Source organism: Suricata suricatta, chromosome 6 (assembly GCF_006229205.1).
Source record: "Suricata suricatta isolate VVHF042 chromosome 6, meerkat_22Aug2017_6uvM2_HiC, whole genome shotgun sequence".
In the NCBI taxonomy this organism is placed as follows: domain Eukaryota; kingdom Metazoa; phylum Chordata; class Mammalia; order Carnivora; family Herpestidae; genus Suricata; species Suricata suricatta.
Genome location: NC_043705.1, coordinates 88,287,244 through 88,314,937, shown reverse-complemented (window position 1 = coordinate 88,314,937; position 27,694 = coordinate 88,287,244). Strand labels below are relative to the sequence as shown.

The following is a 27,694-nucleotide window of genomic DNA, read 5'->3' as shown; positions in this document are numbered from 1 at the left end:
CAAGGGTACAAAGCCGACAAACGAGATAATGGACTATCATAGTAGGACCTGAAATTCAACAGATTTACTATCCTGAGGGCGTTATGGAAGGGTATCAAATTCACAAAAGAACAGGCTCTGCTGAAACAAGAACAGGCGCCTGGGAAAAAGAATCTTACGGCGCTCTCGGAAGTAAAAATACCCATGGAGATAAAACCAGCAACAGACTGAACTGTTAAAGAGCAAATGAATGAGCTAGAAGATGAGGCCCAATGCTCCAAGAACGCAGCACTGAGGGACAAAGATGGAAAACGTGAAAGAAAAGTCAGGAGATGTGGAGAATGGGGGTAGAGGGCTGCACAGCTGTTTCAGAACTGCTCCAGGAGGAAAGAATAAAGGGGGTGAGTGGAGGCAGTATTTAAAAGAAGTGGGGAGTTCTCTAGGAAGATTTCGAGGCTGAGATCAAACAGGCCCACCACACGCTAAACAGGATAAAAATAAAGAAAGTCACATCCAGTCACACTTTAGTGAGACCTGAACATTTTAAAGATAGTGAGGAGCCCCTGCGAGAATCAGAGAAATGACAGATTACAAACAACAGAGCAAAATTAGGGAGGCGGTAGCTTCTGACCAGCAGCGCTGGATGTGAGAAGAGAACAGGGTGATCTATGCAAAGTACCACAGAAAGAGAACTTTCAACTTGGAATACAAAACTCCAACGGTCACTGCAGGAGGGGGAAACAACACTCACTTCTCCTGATGCCGAGAGAGCCTGCACAGCAGGGAGGGACTAGCTCTCAGCTGAAGGCCGCAGAGAAGTTATACAGGGCAGGGAAGGGAAACCAATGTAAATCAGGGGAGGCTTCCTGGAGGAAGCAGGGATTTAAAGAATGAGTTTGATTTTGAGATGCCAAGTGTAGTTCAAAAAATGGCCTTCAGTACCTTTTTTTTCCCCTAAGTTTACTTATTTATTTTGAGAGAGAGAGAGAGAGAGAGAGAGAGAGAGAGAGAGCGCGCGTGAGTGCACAAGGTGAGGAGAAGTAGAGAAAGGGAGAGAAAGAAAATTCCAAGCAGGCTCCGCACAATCAACACAAAGCCTGATGCAGGGCTTGAACTCATCAACTGGGAAATCAGGACCTGAGCTGAAGTCAGACATTTAACCGACTGAGCCACCCAGGATTCCCAAAGCCTTGAATGCCTTCTATGAGAAGGCAGGCCGAGTGCTAGGAGCTACGTGAAAGCAAGGTCGCTCCTGGCAGAGAGAGTCAGAGAGCTGCCGACGGGCTGGCCTGACCAGCGGGTTCACAGAAAAGCAGTGGAAACAGGCTTTGGCTGGAGAAACAGGCCAGGATGTGAAAAGACGTTAGGAAGAAGGCACACGTTCCACGTCGAACCAGACGTGTGCTTCACAGAAACAAAACGGGGCACTGGGCATAGTATGATCTAGCACAAAGCAAGACGCCTTGTGAGTTCTCTCTGTAGATTTGAAGTTGGAAAGGCCAGGAAGGCCAAAAAAAAAAAAAAGGCAGGAGGAACAGCTAAGAAGCCTTTTTAGAACGTTGTGGGCATTTCTGCTTTCCCCTTAGTCTGTCTATACAGATTGAGATTTGCATTTTATAAGAATTAGTTTGAGAGACGTCAGCCGCCTGCAGAGAGCCCTCCTTCAATGGGCTGAGAGTCACCTGGCTAGAGGGCGGCTTGCTGGGGACCCATGCGCAGAGCGGGTGGTGGTGAGGCCCAGGACGCACCTTCAGGGAGTTGCCTTCTGCAGAGCCGCCTGGGCAGCTGCCCCAGGGTATGATGTGGGAGGGAGAGAGAGAGAGAGAGAGCGCGTGCGCGAGCGAGTGAGCGCAGGAAGTGTCAGAGAGGGAAAGAAGACAGCAGCGCTTTGCTCTGTCAGAGAGTGCTTACGGACCCTCAGGCCACGCCACACTTGTGCACGGGCTCGACAGTCCCCATCCGCTCCTTACTGCCTTCAGTTATCCAAATGTTCCTTCCTAAAGCCCCTACCATGGACCAGCCCCGATGCCAGGCCTGTGGGCAAGAATAAAGAAGACCCTTCCCAGCCTTCTGAGTGTTAAGCAGGAGGCTAGTGCGGAGACAGATTTTCACCAAATCGGTATTTCTTGTGAACCCACCATGTGCCACGTGCTGTACTAGCCGTAAGGACACAGGAGAGAAAAACAGAGGTGGCGTCTGCCCTCCTGAAGTTCCCAAATGCCCGGCAGATGAATGACAACAGGATGTTAACAGCCCTGGTTCGAATCTGGAGATAGACATGGGTTCAAATCCTGCCTCTGCCATGTTTGAGCTGTGGGACTTTGGACAGCACCTGTATTGCCCAGAGCCAAAGTTTCCTCATCTGAAAAATGGAGACTGTTAATGGTCCTGCCTCACCAGAGTAAATAATTAAGAGACACGGTGTGTGAAGTGCTCAGCTCGGTGCCTGGCACCTGTCTGCTACACCATTACTTACAGGCTCTCCAAGAAATATGGGAAACAGCCTCAAGCTCTAACGTCCAAGAGGAAAGAAAAAAGAAATGAGAGGGGAGAAAGGATTGCTGCTGGCCGTTGTGCAGGAGCAGAAAAGACGAGCAAAGGAGCAGGACGAAAAGGAGAGAGAGAAGCAAGAAGGGATGTAGGAGGTGATAAAAACAGAACACAAGGCAGTCACAAAAGATCACAGAATGTATGATTCCGCTTATACAAAATGTACAAACAGGCACAGTGATAGAGACAGAACGCAGGTTAGTGGCTGCCTAGGGCTGGGGGCAGGGGGACTGACAGGGGTTGAGGGGAGTGACAGCTAACGTATGTATATGGCGTTTCTTTTTTGGGTGATGAGAATGTTCTAACATTGAATGTGGCTATACAATTCGGTAAATATACTATAAAACGTTGCTTTGTATACTTTAAGTCAGTGATTTGGATGGTGAATTATAGCTCAGGAAAGCTGCCACAGAGAAAGGAAAGAAGGAAGGAAGGAAGGGAGGGAGGATAGACAGATGGAAGGAAGAGAGGAAGGAAGGGAGGGGGGAAAGGAGGATGGATGGAGGTAAGGAACAGAGGGAGGGAGGAAGGGAGAAAGGAAGGAAAGAAGGGAGGAACAGAGGGAAGAATGGAGGGAGGGAGGATGGATGGAGGAAAAGTAGGAAGGGAGGGAGAGAAGAAAGAAGGGAGGAAGGAAAGGAGGGAGGGAGAGAGGGAGGAGAGGAGAGAAACGAGACAAGTGGGAGAATCATAAGTGGGCAAAGGGACACCAGGTGCACTCACCTCGACCTTCAGACCCGCCTGGAAGCTGATGCCGTCAGGGATGGTTGTCTGGAACTCGGCAATGGTGTAATACTCTTCCTCCACTTGGGGTGGGACGGGAGGCTTGGGCAGGTTAAGACCTCGAGGCTGCCACAGTGAAACACAGTGCGAAATCCGCATGAAGTCCATTATTGTTGGCCGAAGGCGGGAGGCGCTAAGGGTCTGGGGCACACAATCCCCCTCCAAGGGCGCTGGTGGAACCATCTGGATTCTAAGGGACAAAGCACAGAGGACTGTGCACCGTGCAGATCATCTCCTAGATGGTCACTAGCCCATCAGCTTCATAGTGAGAACATGGGACGTGTACTACAATCATGAAAATCTGGGGCAGGACAATAGTCTCTGAATTCAAGAGGCAGCGAGGGCTGTGGAAAAGAACACAGGTTTGCACGTCAGACCCATCTGGGTCTGGAAATACTGCTTATGTGTGCTGTGCACCTTTAGGCAAATCACTTCCCCTCCTGGAGCCTCAGTTTCATCTCCTGTAGAATGGGGCTCTACCCGGTGGGGTCACTGTAAGCATTCGCTAGGTCCAGGTAATGAAGCACCCGGCACATTGCAGGGCACCCAACTGGTGCTCAATACATGATAGAAGACTCAATTTTCAAAGTATTGGTTAGAAAAGGTACCTGAAGAATTAAAAACAGTTTGAGAGTAAAATACCAGAATGGCACCACAAATAATATTTATGCCTCATCCGGGCTTTGGTTTCGAGTTGCCTTCTTTGAGAAGTCAGATCTGCGATAAAGCAAAGTGGGCTCAGGATGCAGAGAACACATCCTGAGGCCTGACTGTCCCAGAGCCACAGGTAACTTGCATCACTCCCCGGGGACCCTAGTCCTTCCCCGCTCTGACTGGACCAACACTCGTGCAGGCAGCTGAGGAGAGGAAAGAGAGCAGCTCTGGAGAGGGCATGGGGCGGGGGGGCGGGGCCAGCTTCGGTCAGGGCCGGGCTCCCCGGCAGCAAGTGTCCACTTACTATGGTCATATCGCGGCGAGGAGGGGGTCTCTGCCTCATCTTGGGCGATCCTATGAAGAGACAAGAGCTGATTGGACACACGCAGAACTCTACAGATGGACGTCCTCAGGGGACACCAGCAAAGGTCTGGGGCCACGGAGACTTGGCTCAGGACTCTGGGAACTGCCCATGTGCTGCTGGAGCAGCGTGATGCTCTGCGGGGAGCCCCATGACCTGTTTGGTGGAACAAGGGACGGTGATGCCTACCTGCCACCCAAGGGCCGTGGTAGGGATGAAAGGAAAGAGCAGGACTGAGGCTGGGGGTACCTGGTGGGCGTGCAATGCTAAACCATACATAAATGGAACCAAACAAATGTGGGGTTTCTACTCTGGAGCTGGGCTGCCCTTGCTGTGGGTCTCAGGGTCAGGAGGAGGACTGTGCAATGGCCCAGGCTCCTGGCTCAAGGTAGAACATGTGTCATCCCCTGAGGGGGCTCAGCACAGGGCCACACGGAGGGCAAGTCTGGCAGCTGGGATGTGGAGAGGGCTGCTCAACTCTTAAAAACCCGTCTTTGCTGTCTTCTGTTAGAATTCGTTAGCAACAGTTTTAGCCAGCCACTTGGCTGCCTTTATAAAGACTGTACTTCTCAGACTCCCTTGCAGCTAAGTATTGGCATGTGACTAAGTTCTGGCCAGTGGGACACGACGGAGTGGAGAGTAGTGTGTAGCTTATGAGTCAAGTCCTCCACTCCCCCTGCCTTCTTCACTGGCTGGACTGGTGGGGCGCCATCTTGGACCAGCAAGATGAGGGCAACACAGATAGATACCATGTAATAAGACCCTTGAATGCACGGAGCTGCCATAGCAGCCCTGGACACAGCTGGGTGCTTTGTGAGGACACGGACATCTACATTATCTGAGCCCCTGTTACTGGTAGCGTGTGTGTGGCAGGGGTAGGGAGAGTCTCTGCTTTAGCGGTGGAATCCATCTCCTAATAAAGACATGGGGGTTCTGATTCTTATTTGCTCAGCATTAATGGGAATCCTGCGCTCTTGGCCATGATAGATTAGAGTCACAGAAGCCAGGGGCTGGCCAGAACCCCCATGGAGGCTTGTCAGTGTTTTTTTTCTTCTGAGAAATCAGCTGAACAGAGAATGGAGAAATTCTTGAGTTTCAAGAATCCACTGACTTTTATGTTTGCTGAGCTGCTATAAAGGAGACTTTCCCAGCAGACAGCTTCCTCCTGCCCTGCACAACAGGGGCAGGGTCACATGCCTGGAGGTGGGGATCCTGCACTCACCACAGACAATAAGGAACCCCTACTTTCAGGCATGTTGGGAATGTTAAATGGGAGCAGATATACAGGAGGCTTTAGAAAGAAAGATGCGTAAAGAACTGTTGTTCAAGTAAACTCAACACAAGGTCAACTTCTTCTGGCTCAGAAATGAGGCCATGCCGAGAGGGCATAGGTGTTGGGATCAGGCGGGCCTGGGTTAAAGTCCTGGCCCTACCATTTACGAGCTGGGTGACCTTGGACAAATCACCGCATGTCTCTGGTTCCTAATCTGTAAAACAAAAGTAATTTAGTTCCTCTAAAGTTGCTACGAGGAGCCAACGAGACTAATTATAAGATTCCTGGCACATAGTAAGGCTTCAGAAATAGAAGCTATCATGATCAGCACAAGATCAAGGAAAAACCAGGGTCTGGAACAAGCTAGCAGGGTTCTGGGCCTGTTTTCCTATCTACAGGATGGCGGGCAGCAGGGCTGTTATGAGGACGAGGACAACACGTGAGGAGCTCCGAGCATGGAGCCTGGCACATAGTAGGTCCTCAGCCCCTGAGAGCTCATTGGGGTGTCACTCACTCTGCTTGATGTCGCCATCAGGCCCCAGGCGGCCTTCGAACCGGCCATCCCTCTGGCTGTTGAATGGCTCTCTCTCCCTGCCCACTGTGCTCTGCTGCCGGGAAACTCCGTCCAGGTCAAGGACGCCAGTGTGGGCGGATGAGCCGGGGCCTGGCTTCGGGGGTGAGGGCTCCCCACTGTTCTTCTTGAGGTAGGAGGCTGGGGCCCAGCCCTCTTTGCCCTGGTACCTGGGAAGAGGATGGATGCTGGACAGGGTGCTCTGACAGGCCCACGCAGAGAAGCTGTGTTCCTACTGTGCACTGCACTCCAAGTCCCAATGGCAGGAATGAGGGGCCAGAGGCCGGTGCACCCTTTGCAGACCTCAGCTTGGCATTCGAGGCCTTTCCAACCCGCCCTCTGCCTGCCTCCTCGGCCTCATCTCTTAACAGCAACCCCCACGCCCTTTACCCCCCACAAAGCTTGCAGTCTCCCAAGCTCGCCACCATCTGTCACTCCCCCGGCCTCTGCTCTCAGAAACCCTGTGTCGGGAAAGCCCCTTCCCACTGCCCTTCCTGCTCTTTTTCCCCCCAGCTCTGCTTAGCATCATTTCCTTGTTCAAGGCTTTCCTCTGCCTCACAGAGAATGAAGCCCTCCCTCTGTGGTTCCCGCACACACCAGCGCCCTAGCACATGTGACACACAGGGACCCTGGGCTGCGGCATTCTGTCTCCCCAGCCAGAACACGGGTTCCTGGGGTAGACTGCACGCGACTGATCTCTGCGTGGCAAGAGCCTTGGTGCCAGGGAGCTGGGTGAAGAAATAAAATTTAGGTAAAGTGCACAAACTGCCCATGGGCCTGGCCAACATGAGTTACAAGACTCTAACTGTCCCATTATAGTCATCACAGCAATGGTGTGATAATGATAATGATAACTGGCACGCAGTGGGCACCTGCTGTGTGCCAGTCTGTTCTAACCATTTTACAGCTGTGGATGTCGTTCACCCATTCAACCTTGGGAGGTGGCTGAAGTGGATTCAGACCTAGGTAGTCGGCACCAGTCTAGTCTCTGTTCCTAACCTGCTTTGCTGCCTCTTCCCAGCAGCCCCTGGCACAAAGCCGGGCACAGGCAGGGCATGGCTCTAGTCACATTGCTTACCATATAGATTAAACATGCATTCGAGGAGGGCCTGGTGGGGCTCAGTCAGGTAAGTGACTCACTCTTGGTTTCGGCTCAGGTCATGATCTCATGGGTTCGTGAGTTCTAGTCCCACGCCCGGCTCTGCACTGGCAGCACAGAGCCTGTTTGAGATGACCTCTCTCTCTCTGTCCTTCCCCACTCACACTCTCTCTCTCTTTTTTATTTTTTAAAATGTTCTTATTTATTTTTGAGAGAGAGAGAGAGAGAGAGACAGCGTGAGCAGAGGAGGGTCAAAGAGAAAGAGGGAGTTGCAGAATCTGAAGACAGACTCCAAGCTCTGAGCTAGCTGTCAGCACAGAGCCTGATGTGGGGCTCAAACCCACAAACTGTGAGATCATGACCTGAGCCGAAGGCGGACACTCAACTGACTGAGCCACCCAGGTGCCCCTCACACTATCTCTTTAAAAACAAACAAACAAAAACAACCATGCATTCAGATGGGAACCAAGCTGGTCAGGGGCTGGTTCCCTGGATTGCTAAGAGTCAGCTGCGGGTCACTAAACTGCAGAGTGACCGAGACCCCAACAGGCAGCTCACTGAATTCCAAAGGGAGTCAATGAATGTGATCACCCGCAACTCCAGGGTAGCTTTCCCTTGGAGAACCGGATGCCAATTATTTGCAAGCGCCCCACTGGTCTGGCCCACAAAACGCGTGCCCACAGCTTGGGGGAGAGTGGAAGAGATCTGAATGGCTGGAGAGGACACATGGCAAGGTCAAATCTCTTGTCAAGAATCACTTTAAGAACTAAACAGCACTGTGTTTTAGAGACGACAAAGGTCCTTTATAATTGGAAACCAATTTACAGTAGACAAGAAATCTGCAGAATTTGATGTCTTTCAATCTTAAAATATCCTCTGAGAGGGAGCAAATCTTGTCCTAATGGGAAAAATATCATGCTACCTAGAATCCAGGCCCTCAGGACAAGACAATTCAGTGTCTGGGGTCACAAAGCCACAAGCAGAGCAGCACACGCAGGGATGGGTGGCTCTGGGGTGAGAAAGGTACAGGTTTCAATCCTGGCTTTGGCACTTTCCAGCCTCAGTTGAATCTTCAGATGATGGTATGTGTCGCTGAGACATCCTACTGCAACCTCAGGAGGGATCCAATGAAGCCACTCCTTGAATTCCAGAGCCACAAAGTTTTGGGATAATTTGCAATGTAGCTGATGCCATATATACTCAGGATATGTGAGGGGTCGCTGTCACCACTCCTGCTTCAAACCTCACTTCTTTAGACCCCTCTCAGGAAGCCATCCTGCCCCCTAGCTCAGGAGTCCCTCTTCTGTGCTCCAGAGTTCCCATGCATCACCCCCCCCACCCCCCAGGACCTGAGCCTGTTTGCCGTGCCTGCTGGTGTGAACCGATGAATAGCCCTAACACCCTGCATCACACTGCTGTGTAGACACCAGGTCCCAAGGACTTCTTTTCTTGCCCTAATGTCTTGCCGCCACAGCCTGCCTACTGGGGTAACCAAGGAGGGGTTCCCAGGACTAAAACTGGGGAAGTGGTAGGCAGGCCAGGAGGAAGTGGCCGCCCCTTGTACACGTGGGTTTTGATCGCATCCCCCAGGTGAAAGAGCTGTGATAAAGAGTTTGAAAGTCGGCCTCCTGCTTTTACTGCTGACCTCCGAGATGAGGGCAACTGTCGGCTCCAGGATGAGTTACAGCCCCTGTGCTGTTATGCATCCTGCTGGTGTCAGAGCAGGGCTGGAGCAGGAAATCACCCGCACAGGGCAATGCAGCTTCTCCTTACGAGAAACACATGGAGGTGGAAACCAGTCTTGCTCAACAGGGTTACTGCTATCTGGTTTGGGGCGTTTGGAGGTTTTGTTTATTGTGGATTTTTAGAGAAGGATCTCACTAGGGAGGGAGTCTAAACGGCACCGAGGAGAAGCATCCTTTTATGGCTCAGGCCCAAACCTCACCCCATCCGTCCGCAATCACGGACAGACCTCAGAGCAGCCCGAGACCACGTGACCTGAAGCCCATGCAGTTGCAGCAGGTACCTGATCTTCCACCAGCCCTCCAGGTTCTTCTGGATCACCTCCACCACGGCCCCTCTCTCTAGATTCATTTCATCCTGGTCGCGAGCTGTGTACGGGTAGATGACTGTGTACTTCTCCTCTGCGGGGACAAAGGGATGCTGGGTAAAGTCAAAGACAGCGAGAGTCCTGGGATACTGACAGCCAAGGCTGTGATCCATGAGATGCCCTTGCCCACTGGAAGGAAGGATCTCCTCCAGAAATTTCTGGGGACCCCCCCAGGCCCTCATTTAGGCCTGGAAGACCCCGTGCAAGCAGCAACAGGTCACAGGACAGAGGTCAAATTCCAATCTCTCTGTTCCTCTGAAATCCCTCAGTGTCACACATTCATCCTCATCTTCCTTGAAGCTGTGCATCAAGGTTACTTTCCCCACTCAAGGTCATGGCCTCCCGTTCCCCTTACCCGGGTTGATGTTTTTTCCCCATAGCAGGAATTACCTTCTAACACACCATACACTTCACCTGTTGATTGTGTTCTGTGTCTGTGTTCTCTGCTAGAATATAAACGCTATGAAGGTAGGGATTTGTGTCTGTCTCAGTTGCTCCTCTGTCTCTAGCACTGGGCATGGTACTAGGAATACTGTGTAACTGCTTAGTAAATTAGTCCACGTTTAGTAAAGGAACAAGTCCCAACGGCCTGGCGGGAGCCACCTACTTCATGCCAGAGGGGGTTAAATCATCTGTGGCTCCTCTGTGGTTCTTGCTGGTAGAGGGTTCAGGGATAAGCTGGGTGTGGCAGCAGGTGCTTTCAGGCTGAAATCACTACCAACGAGGCCACAGCTAGCAATTTTCCTTCTTTCTTTAATTTTTAAAAGCGTTTTCATTACTTAGCTGGGAACTGATCTTCATTTTTCATTAATTATTTTCAAGCCCCTGGATCCAACCATGCCTGATGCTTCAATTTTATTTTTAATATATATCTTTTAATTGAGATATAACTGACATTTAACAAGTGTATTAGTCTGAAGTGTATCACATAATAATTTTATACACACAATCACACACACGTGCACACACACAGTAAAATCACTGCCTGCTTCAACTTTCCTTCATGTAACTGGGGTGCCTTCCACCTCAGTCTCAGTGGTGCCTCACTCTTTCCCCTCAAAGCCATGGGACCACTGCTCAGGCTCTGCTTGGATGACTGCTCACTGTCACATGCTGGCAGCCAACCCCTCCCCCCACCCGGAGAACAACAGAATAGCTCCCGTGCTCAACACTGTCAGCAGCAACTGCTGAGACAGAACAGATGAGTGTCCCAGGGGACCCTGGCGAGGACAGGAAAGGGTTTTCCTGTTTTGCTTACATCCAGCCCCCAGGGAGTGACCTAGCCAGCTGCCGGCTGGTGTTGATGGCCAGCGTGTTGGGGCCGACTCTCTCTCTTTGGGAAAACACCACAGGCTGTCCGTGGCCTGCCCAGCTGGTGGCGAGGGAGGTGGACAACACACAGGGAGTTTATTTATTCATTGATGTAGCCCACTGACCTGCTCTGTGGGGGCTGAGCTGACTCAAGTTGCAGATACGCTGTGGACAGCGGAGTAAGCTGCTCCCCTCACTCACGGTAGCTGCAGGGTGGGTGCGGGTGCTGTGAGGGGTGCGGGGTAATTCAAGCCCGTAGAGGCACAGAAGTTCCATTTGGTTGGGTGGGAAGGGGGTGCGGCCTCAGTCCTAGACTAAAGGCAGTCAGTCTTGCGGGCCCTGAACTCCTGGGGGCACACCCTTCGGCTAAGTTACACAGGGAGATTCTCTCGCACCCGGTGGTGCTCTCTGGCTCATGAAACACTCAGTGATCCCGAACAAACCTTAAGGTGGGAGACCTGGCAGACTGTAAGCGGGTGCCTACTGCCACTGCACGCCCAGCATCCACCTACCCTTCCTCTGCCGCCACTACCGGCCTCCGTCCACATGGTTTGGGTAAGGCTGACCTCACCACTGCCTGGAGGAAGGGGGAGGGTGCAGGACCCCGGCCTGGCCAAAGTGCTGTACTCCCCTGGCCAGTGTGACTGGTTCAGGGATAGCATGTGACCCAAGCGGGCCAGTCAGAACCAGTCCTAAGACTTATGTTGAAGGAGAACCACTTCCTTTGGTTGGTATCTCCAAAAGATGCCTGGAACTGTGGCCATGAGAAAATGGTGTCAGCAAGGGAGACAACAGAGCAGAGGGGAGGAGAGTAAGTCCCAGGTCCCAACAATGTTTTCAAGCCCCTGGATCCAGCCATGCTTGAAGCTAGCCCTTCCCCAGACTTTTCAGTGATGAGCTGATACACTTCCCTTTTGGCCCGAGACAGTTTGATGTGGGGTTTCCTTCCCTTGTGCTGTATCTGATAATAGAAACAGGCCACTGGCTCAGCATCATAGAGGCCCCAGGCATTGTTTCCCAACCTGGGAAACTTTAGAGCCCTAGGCCGAGAAATACCACCCAAACCCACATGCCGACACACACATGATACAGGCAAGGTCACTGTTTCTCACATGCAACAGGCACAGGCGGTTCCAGGTGGTCCCTGGCGGTCCCCGAGCAGGAAGGTACATGCAGATGCAGGGACCCAGCTCCAAACACTGAACAGGGAGGTAGGCACCTTGACGCCAGCTGATGGCATACAAGTCCCCCAGAGTCCGGCGGCGGCCCACAGGCCGGGGCAGAGACCAGTACCTCCACGCGACTGGACAGGCAGCATGTAGAGGCGAAGGGCAGAAGGGAGAGGTGAGAAGAAAGCACTTCCCGCGTCGGCAGGCGAAGGGGATACCGAGCGCATGTTCCCAGGTAGCAGGAACTATTTCTGAGCCTATGCCAAGCCCCAGGTATCTTAAAAGGACCAAGTTCTAGAGTATTAACCTTGAACTCAGATGCAGAGGCCACCAGTAGATAGAATTCTTTTCCTAGCATGATTATAAAAAGGCACTAAAAGAAGCCCTTGTGTAGGGAGAAGGAAAATGTGGTATCTCTCCATCTTCTGGCTGTGTGACCCCAGGCAAATGTCTCTGCATTTGAGCCTGTCTCCTTGCCTGTAAAATGGGGTTAGTAATCAGTCTCTTACAGCAGGTTAATAATCAGTCTCTTACTGTGGGGTGCCCACAGTGGCCATCATTAACTGCCTAAGTGAGTGACAGTTCCCTTGAAGTGCACCATGACCCCTGAATGTGAGGGAGTCTTTGTGTTGGCCCAGTCCCTCAGTGCCGGGGGGGCCCCACAAAACACAGAGCAAACTGACACGTTTTTGACAGGGGGTGCTGTATACACATTTTTGGGTGACCTTTCAGCACAGAACTATCCCACTTCTTCTCATCCTCTTTTCTGATAAACACAAAACGTGGCTTGGTGCTTTTCCTGAAACAGTCAGCTGAAAGCCGGAGTATTCACCCCTGGGTAAGACACAGCTCTGTACTACTAAGTGTTCCTAGTCACTTATTGTTTCTGGTTCTTTGCCAAATGCTTTGCATGTAGAATCTCATTTAATTAAGAAAAAAAATCTCAGGATACAGACATCATCGTTTCCACGTTCAGAGGCGGCGGTGAGATGGAGAGAGGGTAAGCTGCTGGCCCAACTTAGCCCGTAAGGGTGCAGCTAACTCACGTTCAGGTCTGCCTGACTCGAACACCCTTGTCTTTATTAGCTAAGGCGGACTCAGGCTCCAGGCTCAGGAATGCTTCTAGTGGGGTAAACCGAGTCAGCTGGGCATTCTCAATGTCGCATTGTAGGGATTGCCCTTCAGGACACCCGTGGGGTAAGTTCTCCAGGACATGAAGTGTGTGTGAAGTGGAGAGGGTCAGTCCTAATGCTGACGCCCAGACTGGTCACTGAGAGAGCACACGTTTATAGATACTTTCAGACGTCCCACAAATGAGCTGGAAGGCGCCCAGCATCTTGGCCATCAGAATGGTTCAAGGGAGGAATAGTGAGGTGCTGGGGTCATCAGGATGGGGCCCTCCTGGGAGGGTCCCACGGAAGTGTTAGGTCCCCAGCTCTGGCCAGGCTCGCCTGGGTTGGCTCCCAAAGGGCCCTAAGAAAGGGCAGGCTTGCCGTTAGCCGCATCCCCATGGCAGGCGTGAGAAGCTCCAGCTCCCTCCTACCTTCTTCAGGCTGCAGGGAAAACTCGTCCTGCACACCATCCTGCCCCTCCAGGCAGGTTGCGGGGACCCAGCCTTGCTCTTCAGCTGTGCTGACGAACCACCAACCTGGAAATGAGAGTGCAGACTGATGTTAGTCAGATGAAAAGCCTGGGGGTCAGAGTGTAGTAATAGGTTCAGCCACTATGAGTCCATGCTCAGGGTAAGGCAAGAGAGTTGCCATTTTATTGTGGAATCCAACTACTCCAGTTAACTGCCTGCTATCTGCTAAGAACAGCCCAAGAAGAAACCCACTTCGGGGCACTTTGTCGGGGCTCAGTCAGTTACACATCAGACTTCAGCTCAGGTCATGATCTCACGGCGTGTGAGGCTAAGCCCTGTGTTGGGCTCACTGCTGGCAGCACAGAGCCCACTTTGGATCCTTTGTCCCCTTCTCTCTCTGCCTGCCCTCCCCTGTGCACTCTCTCTCTTTCTCAAAAATAAACAAACATTAAAAAAAAAAGAAAGAAAGATGGGGCACCTGGGTGGCTCAGTCGGTTAAGTGTCTGATTCCTGGTTTTGGCTCAGGTCATGATCTCATGGTTTTGGGAGTTTGAGCCCCACATTGGGCTCTGTGCTGAAGTGCAGACCCTGCTTGGGATTATTCTATCTCCCTCTTTCTCTGCCCTTCCCCCTGCTTGTGCTGTTTTTGTCTCTCTTAAAATAAATAAATGAACTTAAAAAAAAAAGAAACCCACTTCTGAGCCTGGGACAGGGGGAAAAAGGTCATCCTGAATGACGAGAGTAAGGAAGGTAGCTATCTTCACTAAGGTATCTGAGGCACTAACCATCTTAGTTGCCCCGTTTTATATAATATTATCACATTATCATCCCCACTGCACAGATGAGGAAACTGAGAAGCCAGGATACTGGCCCAAGTTCACACGGCTTAGGGCGGAGCTGCAATGTGCACCCAGGGCCATCAGATACGGAAGCCGCTGCCCTGATGACTTGTCGGAGACGCTGATTTTGCATCTGCTCATGTTGACGTAAATCTGGCTGCAGTGTAGCTGCCCGAGAGGCCTCTTACCCAGGCTCAGGTCCTCCTTTAGGGAAGGGCTTGTACCCTGCAGCAGGCAGAATACTGACTCACAAAGATGTCTGCATCCTAATCCTGGGAACCTGCGCACATGTTAAGGAGTTAAGGTCGCAGGTGGTGGGATTCAGGTTGCAAAGCAGCTGAACACAAATAGGGGGCTATCTGGGATTAGCGTGCGCCCTGTGTAATTACAGGGAGGCAGAAGAAGAGTCGGGGGAGGTGTGGCTGCGGAGGAGAGACGAGGGAGGGCAGCACTGCTGGCTCTGAGGACTGGGGTGGGACCGTGAGCCACGGAGTGGGGTGGCCTCTAGAAACTGGAAAGGGCAAAGAAACAAGTCTTATCCGGAACTTGCAGACAGGAACTCAGCCCTGCCAGTGCCTTGATGTTAGCCCAGCGGGACCCCCTGTGGACCTTGGACCCACAGAACTGTAAGATGACTAGTTTACGTTGTTGCCGGACACTTAGTGTGTTGACACTTCGTCACGAGTCACGACGGCAACAGGAAATTAATACGAGGCCCCACCAACTCTGCACAACGTAAATGGAAAGACAGGATCCACTCCCTCAGATCACATACCTCCAAGCCCTGGAGACCCCAAAAAAGAAGAGAAGGAAGGGGCAGACTATGGAGCAGCCTTTCTGGCCTGAGAGGGAGGCCTTTGTTTTTGATCTCCCTGTCTTGGGGGTCACCTACTTTACTCAACTGGACACTGCTTTTACAACACAAGCTTTGGTGGCTGGGATCTGTGTGTGTGTGTCTGTGAACAGGGTGGATACATCTGTGGAAAACCAGAAATCAGAAGATACGTTGTATGTCTTCCCAAGAACTCATATCTGTAGGGTGTTTGCGTGGGGGTTCCAGAAACTCACGACACCACAATGACAGTAATGTGTCTCAGTGCATCACATCTATCTGACTGGCAGGATCCTCACAATAGCCCTATGACCTGCCTACTATGACTGCTCCATTCTACAGATGAGAAGGTTGAGGCTCGGAGAGAGGCAGTGACTTGACTCAGGTCACAAAGTGACAGAGCCAGGATCCATGGCTAGGCTGTCCTCACCTCACACTCTCAGCTCTTAACTCTGTACTAATGCCTCATGCATCGCTAGAGGGAGAATGAATTGACATGACCAGTTTGGAGGCGAATCGGCAGGATCTTAAAATTCAAAATATGTATACCTGCGATCCAGTAGTTCTGTGTCTTGTTATCTGACCTAAAGAAACACTCACCAGCGTCCACAGATCCACTGTTTATACTAGAGAAAAATATGGCTCATGTCGATCAAATAGTACGCAGATGTTAAAGGAGAAGGAAGAGCCAAATGTTGACTAAAAAGCATGTTGCAGGTCAAAATGATCAAAAGGTATGGAATGATAACTCTGGGGTTAAAGAAACTATAAAGTTATATCAACAAATGCAAAATGCTGTGCGTACGCCTATGGTTATGTATCTGCGTATGGGCACACATGTAGACACACAGTTCACACGGAAATACACACACACGAAGACACACATACACACATACCTGTATGTACGTGTATACAATTATCAAGAAAGATTCATCGTAAACTGAGAGAAGGCCTATTTGGGGTTTTTAAAGGGGACTAAGGTTGAAGCTAGTGGAAAAAAAGCAGATTTTAACTTTATGATGAATGTTTTAAGAAGCACGTGTCCACATATTACTCAGCCAGTAAATATAATTAAAAATAAGTGTTGCCAGTTTTTTGGTCCCTGGCAGACTTCACTATCTGCCTCCTTCCCCCTCACCGTCTTCCTGAGTCCCTGTAGAGCACACATTCATGCCCAGGAATTAGAAAGTCACAAGCCCTTGGGGCCAGCTGGAATTGGTTTGGAATTCCAGCTCGGTAACCTGTCATGAGATCTTGGGTGAGTGACCACGTCACTTGGAGCCTTGTTTCTTCGGCTGTGATGTAGGGATGGTCGTTGCTATATTGAGTAATTAAAGCATTGGGCTGGCTAATGCGGACCTCATGACCATGGTAACATGATCCAGATGCCGCTGCAAACACAGTCTTTCCTCTGTTTGCTGGCCCTTTGCTGGCCATCAGGGTGTCACAAAGACTGGCCTGCTAACCATATTATTAGGCAATGCCACATTTTAGCCAAAACAACTCACCCCCTACCCCTTGCCCTTTTCTTTTGATGGTGCTGATAACTACTCTGTGGCTAAGGAAGGCAAGCAGGAAGGAAACCCACATCCTTGAGTACCTACTGTGTGCCAGGCACAGAAGTAGGCACACTCTAGGTAGTAGTAGCTCATTCAATCCTTGTAATGGCTCTTTGAAGTAGCAGCTTTCTCTCTGTTGCATATGAGAGAACTGACGGTCAGAGAGAAGCAGCTGTCAGATGCACAGTTCCAATGGAAACTCAGGCTAAGTGTCGGATCATACCATATCCTGCCCCGGACCTGGCCAGGGTACATGCCCAGTGGCCTGCGTGATGACAGGTGGGCTGAAGAGACAGGTGGCATGTCCGTCCCACCAGAGCCCACAGCTGGTGGAGCCTTCATGAAGACTCGCATGGTAATCAAAGGTAAAGTTCCCATGGAATGCTGGACTCCATTTTGAAACCAGAAGACACATTCATGAAATGCAACCCTCAGAATAAATCAGTAACCATGGACCCAGCAGGATGCTTGTTGGAATTGTGACCCAGGTGGGTATCTGAGCACTGTGATCAAAGAGGGTGGCTTTCTAAGAGGTTGTCAGCTGGATCTGTGCAAACCGGCCAGCTCAGATCAGCTACTGCAGTTTCTGTGTTTCTAAATTTCTCCTGTCCTAGGGGCTCGGTGATGGTGTAGCACAGGGAAGGAGACGGTTTTGTTTCCCTACCTGATTCGTTCTTCTCGATGATGTCCACCACCTGTCCTACGCTGAGGCTGATCTCTGAGCTCTCCTGCTTCTGGTAGTTGGCCACCACCACATACTGGTCCAGGACCATGGGGTCCACTGAGGTCAGGTCACTCCCTGTGGGTACAAAGTCCTATCAGATGTCACACATAGCCACCACCTACACGTGAAGGAGCGGGAGCCAGGGGCGTAGGGAGGGTGAGGAGGACACTCCAAAGAGAGAAAGAAGCTATGATAGGACTCACCTCGAGGGTCACCTCCTCCATTCATTCTTGCACTAATCTGCTCATGCAACCACCAAAATGTGCCTAATGCCTATTCTATGCAGACACTGTGCAAAGGCACTGGGGATTTGGAGTTGGTCAAGATATGGCACAGCCTGGTGGGAAAGGGCTTTCATGCATTTCAATCTTTCCTTCCATCCATTCATCCCTCTGTGGTTACTCATCCACCCATCCACCCATCCAAAATAACTCATCTCTTAATTCATCAAGTCATCAGTGATGTTCGACACCCTAGGACGTGCTGGGGGTGGTAAAGTGAATGACACAGATAGGACCCCAGTCTTAAGTAACTTAACTTGGTTGGGGCACATAAACAAATGTATATAATGACAAATATACAGGATAATGTAAGTATTGATTTTTGTAGCTACATTGCTGGAAACAACCAGGATGCTGGACCAAGACTGATCGGGAAAGGGGATGCCACATTCAATGGGGTGGCTGGCAAGACCTCCCGAAGATGGGGGCATGAACAGGAGACATGAGAAGATGGGGAAAGAACGATGCAGGCAGACTTCAGATGGGAAAGGGCCCAGAACCTTCTAGGAACTGGGAGGAGGGGAGGGGACTGAAGCCCAGGAGAGCAGTCCTGTATGAAAGACACACAGACAGGCACGGGTCAGAGCAGGTGGGTAAGAAGTTTGGATTTTTTTTTTCACCCTCAAGTAGAAAGCCAGTAGAAGGCTTAAAGAAAGGAACGACAAGTATGGATTTACGTCTTTAGAAAGAGAGTTCTGGCTGCCACATGGAGCATGGAAAGAAAGCGGGAGACCACGTGGAGATCATGGAGTTGTCAGGCAGGAGACGACGCTGGCTTTGGGCCGTGGCAGTGGCAGTGGAAGAGAAGGGTATGGACAGGGGCTCCAGGAGAGGCTGTTTTCACAGGACGCAGTGGGTGTGGCCTCTGGGGTTGTATGGTCCCGGGGAAGCACTGACACACCTGACTAATAAAGGAAAAGATATCGAAGAATATGGGTGACGTAACATGGGTGACCACAGGGCCTTGGTTTTCTGCAGGTCCCGATTCACATTATTTCCTCCTACTGTTTCCATGAACAACTGAAATGTCCAGGAAATCCCGTTCTGCCCAAGCACACCCAGTAATGATGTGTGAGGGCCAGGTCACCCCGAGCCGACTTGGTGCATCTCTTCCCAGCTCTGTTGGGTGGCGCCTTGCTGGTCCTTGAAATTGGCCACCGTGGAAGTATTTACACCATGGATATTAGCAAATGCTACAAAGCAGGGCTTTCGATCAGAAAGCTGGATATGAAGGATTTACCAGCCCGCCAGTGCACTCCAGCCTCTGGCATCCAGAAGGAGCACAAAAGCCCTTTGTCACAACCACGTGCTCCGAATTTTTGATGTGGGAAACCACATAGGGCACTGTAGCAGGATGAAGCGTTACCACTTCTTCGCTCTGTGACCAAGGCCAGTCCCCCTTCCTGGCTGGGGGAAACTGGAGTTGGGGAGGGTCCCAGGGCCACCCTGGGTAGAGAAAGCATGGGGACAGAGAAAGAGGAGAGGAGAGAGGGCGGTGTAGGCCGAAGATTGGGGAGCAGGTCTGGAGGGGAGTGGCCACACACGAACTCCCATCACGCCTCACACACTGTATGCCTACACATCATATATTAATGATGTCGACACAACCACCTGGGGGTGGCTCCTGCCTTGTTTTACAGACCAGAAAAGAGAGGCTCCAAGATATCAAGCGACTTGCCTTGGGTCCCACAGCTGGATGCTGACAAAGCCAGATGTGAATCAGGTCCACCCGGCTCAAAGACTCCGAGTGTGCTTGGGTGTGGTGGGGGTAGGTGAGGAAAGAAAAGAAGAAGGAAGAGTGGTCTGAGGCCCGCCTGCTTTCCTTCCCTGTCAGCTCCCATGAGCACCCATAAGCACTTCCAGGGGCCAGGAAGGCTGAGTTTTAGGTCCTGGTCCTCTCAGGGTTATCGTGTCTCCTCCAGCACCTCTCCAGGGGTCGGCCTGCAGGGCTGACTTCCTTGTTGTTGTGAGCACAACAGTCCACCCCAGCCAGCCCTGCCACTTGAGCACTTTTGCTTTCAGTGGCCTTAGAGCAGGATGGTTACTGTCCCTCCTGCTGCCCCCACCAGAGAATAAGCTCTGGACAGCGGAAGTCTCGATGGTGTCCTGAACCTGCTGGCACTGGGCCCACAAAGGTCCTATCACGTGAGTGAGTGGAAGTAGCCGTTGGCTTGCTGGAGGCTCCAGGTCACTGTGAGCTGGGGACAATTTCTCCAGGAAATGCAAAAGGTAGAGACTCCGGAGTCTATAAGTTCTACTGCAGGATATAGCCTGCCTTGGCGATCACAGTCCCAGCAATGCAGCTACTCCTCTGACCTGGCCCTCAGGTGGGCTGTACCCAGGTTAACTGGGCTTCTCTGGGCGTTAATTTGAAAGAAAGAACTGGAAGGGCGCCTCAACTGGTTAAGTATCCAACTTCGGCTCAGGTCGTGATCTCACGGGTCGTGGGTTCGAGCCCCGCGTTGGGCTCTGTGCTGACTACTAGCTCAGAGCCTGGAGCTTGCTTTAGATTCTATGTCTCTTTCTCTCTCTGCCCCTCCCCTGTTCATGCTCTGTCTCTCAAAAATAAATACATGTAAAAAAAAAAAAGAAAAGAATTGGTGAGAGGGGAAAAAAGTACCCAGTTCCCAGTCAGGTTGTAGCTTGTGCCCACTGCTCAGGAGCATGCTCAGGAAGTGCCCAGGGTCTCCCAGGCAGGAGGTCAGGGGGCTGGTGGAGTCACAGTGTGGCTGTGCTCAAGCCTGGGGGGGCTCTCTGCTGCCCCCTGGAGGCAGGTCAGGATTCTTTGCCACAGAGCCACAGGTTTGATGGGGGTGGACCTTTTAAGTGCTTCCTAACCTGACTTCACTCACATGCTCTGCACCAGGGACTGAGTGAGGCTTTTTTGGGATTGTGAGGGGCAGGAAACGAGAGCTGTAACTGGTCTCTAACCTGCCCCTCCACCCTGTCCTCCATACTGCAAAGTGCTTGCTCCAAAAATGCTACTCTGATCATGCAACTAACTGCTCAGCCCCTGCTGAGGCTCCCCAGTGCCCTCGGGTCTTGTACAGTCTGGACTCTGCTGGCCTTTATGGCCTTGGCTTTCGGCTCCCGCATTCCTGGTGTATCTGTAAAACAGCACAGGCTGGGGGCACCTGGGTGGCTCAGTCAGTTAAGCCTCCGACTTTGGCTCAGGTCATGATCTCATGATCGTGGGTTCGAGCCCCATGTCAGTCTCTGTGCTGACAGCCCAGCGCCTGGAGCCTGCTTCCGATTCTGTGTCTCCCTCTCTCTCTGCCCTTCCCCGCTCATGCTGTCTTTCTCTGTCTCAAAAATAAATAAAACATATCTTAAAAATTTAAAAAAAAATACAGCACAGGTTGTTTTCAGGATGCCTTTTCTTCTCCTCTGCAATCACATGGGAACTGCCTACTCTTGGCGTCTTAACTGGTCTCCTGCTCCAGCCTTGACTGCTATGATTTGTTCTTGACACAGCAGCTACAGTGATCCTTTCAAAAGATGCGTGAGATCATGTTCCCCAAAGGTCAAGCCCCTACAATGGCTCTACCTCAGTCAGGAAAAGCCCAGTGGCCTATTGGGGTCCTGCCCAATCTCTCTGATCATTTCTTCTCCCCACTCCCCAGTGTGACACAGGCAACTGCATGGTTCAGGTACCTGCTCAAGTGGTATCCTGTCAATGAGACCTTCTCGGACCACCCTGCACTGCCTCACTTAATTTTATTTTGACACAGAATTAAAAAAAAAAAATCACAAGAGTCTGTGTATTCACTAGTTTTCTTGTCCATTTTCCCATTCTAGAACATAAGCCCTGTGAGGGCAGGAACTCAGGCTCTTGTTCAGTGTTGGACTCTTGCCTAAAGGCTCACAGGCCCATGTGGTTTGCTTTGGTGCAAGGGAAATTTGTTCTATTTTTACAGGGCTGTAAAGGGGAATGAGAGGAAGAGGATACATTATTATGATTATTGACAGAGCCTGTAAGTGGCCTGCAAACCCTAAAATATTTACTATCTGGCCCTACAGAGAAAAAGTGTGCCAACACTTGGTCTAGAATGTGGAGGGCGCCTACTAGGCTCAATGAACATCTGAAGGAAAAGAAAAATGAGTATTCTAAAACTCACCTTTGGAGGACTTCCCTCCTCAGAAAGAACTTAAAGTGCCCTCCTTTACTGTACTTACAGCATCTCATTTTCTTTATCCACCTATTTGTTCTACCACACTGTAAGAATGTTTTCCGAATCTTGTTCAGCTTTGCATTCCCTGGGGGCCTAGAGCCCTGTCAGGTTCACAGCAGGCGCTTAGTAAACATGCAATCAACAACCGTGTCTGTCTTGCTCACTCAGCACTTAGCCCAGACCCTCAGTGGGTATTTGTGGAGTGAAGCGACAAACGATGAAGGGAAACTTCTAGAAATTCTTCTGCTTTGCATGGCTCCAGGTTTCTCCCTAAGAGCACACAATGCTGACAGTTATGGTAGGCACCTGTCCATCTTATGGGCAACCAAAGACTGTTCCTTCTTGCCTACAAGTAGGGATAAAGCTTTGATTAAGTCAGGGTCCAGTCAAGTCTGGTTACGCTGTCCAAAAAGCTAATTGCTGCCACCCAGTTTTGACAACTGATGGTAGTATAGTTGTGCCACAGTTTTCAGGATTCTGATCAATGGACTGATCTATTCATTTCTGTGCCAACTCTCCCACCCAGGCTGCCAAGAAGATTCGGGAGAACCAAGAGCAGTGACAGGATCAGAAAATCAGGGGGCTTACTGCAAATAAGACACAAATCCAGGAAATGAGGAGGTCAGGGAGCAAGGGTTAGGACTCCTGCCAGCCAGGAGCAGATCGGGTGCTGGCACAGGGCACAGGGCTAGTACTTCCTCCAAGACTCACTCAGGGACCTCGTCTGTATCTTACGTCTCCTTCTTCTGGGACAGCAGCTCTACACTGAAGTACCCTGCCATGAAGTGGTCCGGAAGAAAGAGCATGGGGCTGCTTTTCCAGCACCAGTTTTTTCGCCTTCATTTTACCCAGAGCACTCAACTTAGGAAAACCTCATTGGTTTGACTGCCAGAATTCTCACGGTGAGGCTTCCGGCAAGTTAGGTGCTAGGTGGAGACACCTGCTGGTGGATAGCGATCCTGCACCCAAGCTCTATAATGCACAGTAATAGCAGTACTCAAGTTGATGCAGATAGCTAACTACTAGGAGCTGCAAGTTCGACGTCATTCTTGTGGTCCAGCAGGAATAAGAGAAGGAAAAGGTCAGCATAAAAGAGGAGATTTGACAGTGGAAGGGCGATTCTGACATTGAGGAAATGCTATAAAACATTCTCAAGAGGTACAGGGCCTAATCTACTGCAGATTTTCCTAGTTGGAATGTTTTTTTTTTTTAATTTTTTTTTTGGTTTTATTTATTTTTGATACTGAGAGAGACAGAGCATGAGAGGGGGAGGAGCAGAGAGAGAAGGAGACACAGAACCGGAAGCAGGCTCCAGGCTCTGAGCCAGCCGCCAGCACAGAGCCCGACGCGGGGCTCGAACCCACGAACGTGAGATCTGACCTGAGCCGAAGCTGGAGGTCCAACCGACTGAGCCACCCAGGCGCCCCTCCTAGTTGGAATGTTTTGATTCATGATGACATATTTTGAATTTTATTTAAAAAGTTTATTTTTGAGAGAGAGAGAGCGCGTGAGCAGGGGAGGGGCAGAGAGAGAGGGAGACACAGAATCCAAAGCAGACTCCAGGCTCTGAGCTGCCAGCACAGAGCCCAATATGGGGGTCAAACTCACAGACTGTGAGATCATGACCTGAGCCGAAGATGGATGATTAACTGACGGAGCCACCCAGGCGCCCTGACATGTTTTGAACTTTAAAGATAACTCTCTGTGCTGACAGGTAGCTCAGAGCCTGGAGCCTGCTTCAGATTCTGTGTCTCCCTCTCTCTCTGACCCTCCCCTGCTCGCACTGTCTCTCTCTGTCTCTCAAAAATAAATAAAAAGCATTAAAAAAATTTAAAGATAACTGCCATGGGATGAATTTGTCCTTCCAAAATTCATATACTGAAGCTTTAACTACCACGGGATGGCATCTGGAGGTGGGGCCTTTGGGAGGTAGTTAGGTTTGGAGGAGGTCGTGCGGGTGGGGCCCCCATGATGGGGAGAGTGCCTTTGTTAGAAGAGACATCAGAGGGCTTGTTCTCGCTCTCTCTCTGCCGTGGGAGGGCACGGCAACAAGGCAGCAGTCTGGAAGCCAGGAAGAGGGCTCGGTCCAGACCTGACAATGCTGGCACCTTGACCTCAGACTTCCAGGCTCTGTGCTTGGGAGGAAATAAGCTTCTGTCGTCGAAGCCACTCAGTCAATAATATTTTTGTTATGGCAAAATATAATGAGCAATGATAACATGGATTTTCTTTCCAGAAACTGCCCATCCTGTCAGTCCTGCTGAAAGAGCCAGTAAATCAGAGAATACTTCAGTAAGTAAAGGGCAGAAAAATCAAGAAGAAAGATGCTCCTTAAATAATAAGATGGCCTCTTAAAATTTTGGTGGGAGGATTGGTTTTTTTCTTGTAAGATGAGCAGCAGTTGAGACCACGTTAGCCAGTCTGCTGACCAATTCCGGAGACAGATGAGCTTTCTCCAATCCAGAGTTCAGGCACAGAAATCTCTGGGCTTGCAGCTGTTGACTTGAAATCCCTTTCACAGTCAATCAAGAAGGCTACTTCTAACATAGAGGAAGAGTTCAAAGGTCAGACAAAAAAAATAAGCCTCATCCAGCATGGGTCCTTAGTCTGAGAAGAAAAATGCTACTTTCCATCCAGCTGATCTATAAATAAACCCCCCCCCCCATCATTGCAGGTGAATGATGTAATAGCCATCACCACAAATTAGAGCTTCTTCTCTCTTTTCCAGACCAGTCTCTCATCAAGCCTGTTCTGACCGGACACTTTGGTTTTTGCAAACTAGAGCTGTCTCTTTCCTCTCTTCCTGCAGCCGTTCCCTCCAGCAAAGTCTCTGCATACTCAGAGCCAGAAACCCTTGTGACTAGCTCAAGAGTTCTTCTCCTCTCTGTTCTTTTCTAAGAAACGTATCATTACCCTCAGAGCCCAAGGACCATGTGTAGCTTGAACAGGATGCTAGGGGTCTGGCTGGTACCTATTAAGCGCAAAGTGCAGCTATAAATAGACTGGCTGGGGAAAGGCAGGCGTTGAGTCCAGAACCCAGACCTTGAGGCAGAGAGCCAGCTCATCTCTACTTTTCCTTGCAAGAATGGCCTAGGCCCTGTAAATATGACCACAGACCCTGTACCCCGGGGGCAGTAAAGGGACCAGGGCTACTGAATTTGGAATTTCTACTGACACTGGGCAGGGACACCCATGTGCTTTGAGTTAATGGTAGCAGTCTAAAGACAGCAGCAAACACGTATCCCTTAAAATCTGCCAGGCGCTGTTCTGAGTGCTTTGTATGTATTCCTATAAATCCTATAATAATCCTCCAAGATAGATTACTATTATTATCCCCATTTTACAGATGAGGAAACAGAGGCCCACGAGAAGAGGCAGGCATCCTTTTTTACTTCTGGGATCTCTGCTTTGCCCCGCCCCCACAGCATTATCAATGCCATCAAACTTCCTGGAGAACTAGATACATCAAAGAACTTGGGATTCTGGAAGCTCTGAGGACAATGCTGGCTCCAGGTGTAGTGGCGTGGGTGGGGAACTTTGCAGATATGGGGGAGGGGAGGGGAGGGGAGAGATAATTCTGGTTTTGCGGAAGAAAAGGTTGGATTATTGTGAATCTAAAGTTATCAACCCCAGGCTCGCGATGACTCAATCATTCCTCTGTGCACACCTAAATCCCCACCTTCTCTTTTCCCATCATGGCTCTAGGGAGTGGAAGGCATGCTGGGAAGGAGGGGAACTGGTGCCCAGGAGAAGGGAGTGAGTGCCAGAGGTGCCAGAAAGAGCAGCCTGCATCACCAGGCAATAACAGCAGCATGAGACCGGGCGAACCTGTGCCTCCCGCCTGCGCACCTCCCCGCGGCCCCAACGGCCCCTTTGCTCTACGGAAAGCTCCCGTTCACTCCTTAAGACCCAGCATCCCTCCTTTTTTTTGACCCCTTCCAACACCGGAGGAGAATGCTCTTAGCATTAGTCACCGCATTCCTCTGTCTACAGCAGAATAAAGGTATCTGACCCCCTACAGTGGGTCAGGAGAGGTTGGTCTCCCCTATCTGAGGCATGCTCCCAGAGAGGCAGCAGGTCTTACCCACTCTAGCTTTTTGATATAGGATGGAACAGCCTCCAATACTTTTTTTTTTTTTGCAAAACAGGCTGGGGTATCAACCAATCAAGCATCAACCCATCGTCCACCCACCTACCCATCTACCCACCCACCCATCCGGTCACATGCTGTATCCTCAGGCAGTGCCCAGGGACTGGCAATTGTAGGTGTAAAGTAGGGGCATGCTCAACAGTGAATGAATGGGAGAAAACGGGAAAATATTCTTACCAGATTTCTTTTTCCCAACATGCTCCCTGCACAGGAAAGAAAGGGGTGGGAGAGAATGACGAGTCAGTACGGTTACATAGAAATACGAGTTATCCCATTAACAAACTGAGAGTCTCCATTCCACACCATCTCCAGTGAATGAAGAAAATCCAAGTCAGCCCCAGGGACCCAGATTCTTTAAAAAAGAAAGAATCCCTTTTCATGTTCTCCCTTTGCCTGGGAAGTGCTCTGGCACCCTGGGAACTAGCATCTCTACTCCCTAGGGAGGCGGGGGCCCTAGGGAGGAGCTGATGTGGGGGCACGCAGTGAAAAAGCAAGATTCGGCCGCCATGTTGCACTGAGCCTGTTGCCCACCTCATTGGGCTCAGCAGAGGCACTGTCCCACTTCCCGGGGGTGCCCTGAGCCGTACACACGAAGCGGAAAGCTCTTGGCAGTAATCGGTAAGGGGAACACACCCTGCATGGGGGACGGTGAGAGCCATGGAGGAATACTGTGGCACTTGCTGCGTGTGGCAGGATGAACCCCCACGAGGATCCTTAAGGGTCACTCCATTTCACAGATGGAGGCACGGAGGCCCAGGGAGGCGGAGCGCCCCAGCCAACGTCAGAACCCAGGAAACCTTGCGGGGGCCTGCTGTCCTGACTGAACGCCAGCCTGGCCTGTGCCTGGAGTTCCCGTCTTGGCGGCCAGCTCCAAGCACACCCACAGAGGTCCCTCGGGGCTGCTCCTACGTCAAGCACCATCTGCCTGAGCTGCCAGCAAGGCTGGTGACCTGAGTCATGGTCTGGGCTCCTCGAAGTCCTGGGCTGCTTTGGCTGTCTTGCTGCCCTGGCTGGGGGAGGGGGTTGGGGGCAGTAGGGGGCTGCTGAGTCCTAGCAGCAGCATATGTGAGCTCGTGCGGGCACATTAGCTTCTCTGTGTGACATGCTTGCCACGGTCCCAAGTTTTCCCACGCATGGCAGCAAAAACCCTTCCTTTACCAGCACCATTTGGAATCCATCTTCTGTCTCCCTGAAGACTACTGGGAACGGCCCTGCGTTTCCATCTTCAGCCCGGACTCGGGTATGAGCCTCAGGATTCGGACCAAGGTGCTGTTCATCACTCCCTAAACCAACAAACCCAGGCCCACTTGAGACGGCCTGCTGTGGCTTCAGAGCCACTCCCCGGGCCCTCGGCAACCTTCCTCCCTTCTTCCCCTTCGAAGCCTGCTTTAAAGACGCGAAGACTTGGCCAGGTAAGTTCCTGCCATGTGCCAGACTGTCTGTTATGGGCAGGGGGTGTGTAATCCTCCCAGCCAAGGTGTGGTCAAGGTCAGCCACGCCCACTCTACTGACAGGAAACAGAAGCTCAGAGACCTCAACACACTTGTTCAAGGGGACAAGCGGGGAAGGGAAAAAAAAATGGGAAACTTTCCTTCTTTCCGGGAAGCCTCCTGGAACTAGATATGTGCCCCACAGCAGGATGCCAGCTAGCTTCCGCAGCTGTCACCCTGTGCTTTCTTGGGTATAGTCTAGGCT

General features: G+C 51.0%; 1 protein-coding gene and 1 long non-coding RNA gene across 4 annotated transcripts in view; one reads left to right on the top strand and one right to left on the bottom strand.

The window, feature by feature from the left end:
- Window positions 1-27,694, bottom strand: part of SH3PXD2B (SH3 and PX domains 2B) — a 98,119-nt gene that overhangs the window by 7,620 nt on the left and 62,805 nt on the right. For all 3 annotated transcript variants that reach the window (XM_029942852.1, XM_029942853.1, XM_029942851.1), the window contains exons 6-12: window positions 26,177-26,202; window positions 17,337-17,471; window positions 13,404-13,508; window positions 9,297-9,414; window positions 6,115-6,341; window positions 4,271-4,320; window positions 3,253-3,378 (exon numbers count right to left, since the gene is read on the bottom strand). In XM_029942852.1, the coding sequence (XP_029798712.1) occupies window positions 3,253-3,378; window positions 4,271-4,320; window positions 6,115-6,341; window positions 9,297-9,414; window positions 13,404-13,508; window positions 17,337-17,471; window positions 26,177-26,202 (787 nt within the window). The remainder of the gene's footprint in view (window positions 1-3,252; window positions 3,379-4,270; window positions 4,321-6,114; window positions 6,342-9,296; window positions 9,415-13,403; window positions 13,509-17,336; window positions 17,472-26,176; window positions 26,203-27,694) is intronic.
- On the top strand, window positions 16,660-25,882 carry LOC115294823. Its single transcript, XR_003910164.1, has 4 exons — window positions 16,660-17,160; window positions 24,086-24,141; window positions 25,196-25,362; window positions 25,555-25,882. It is a non-coding gene; the product is annotated as an uncharacterized LOC115294823 (long non-coding RNA).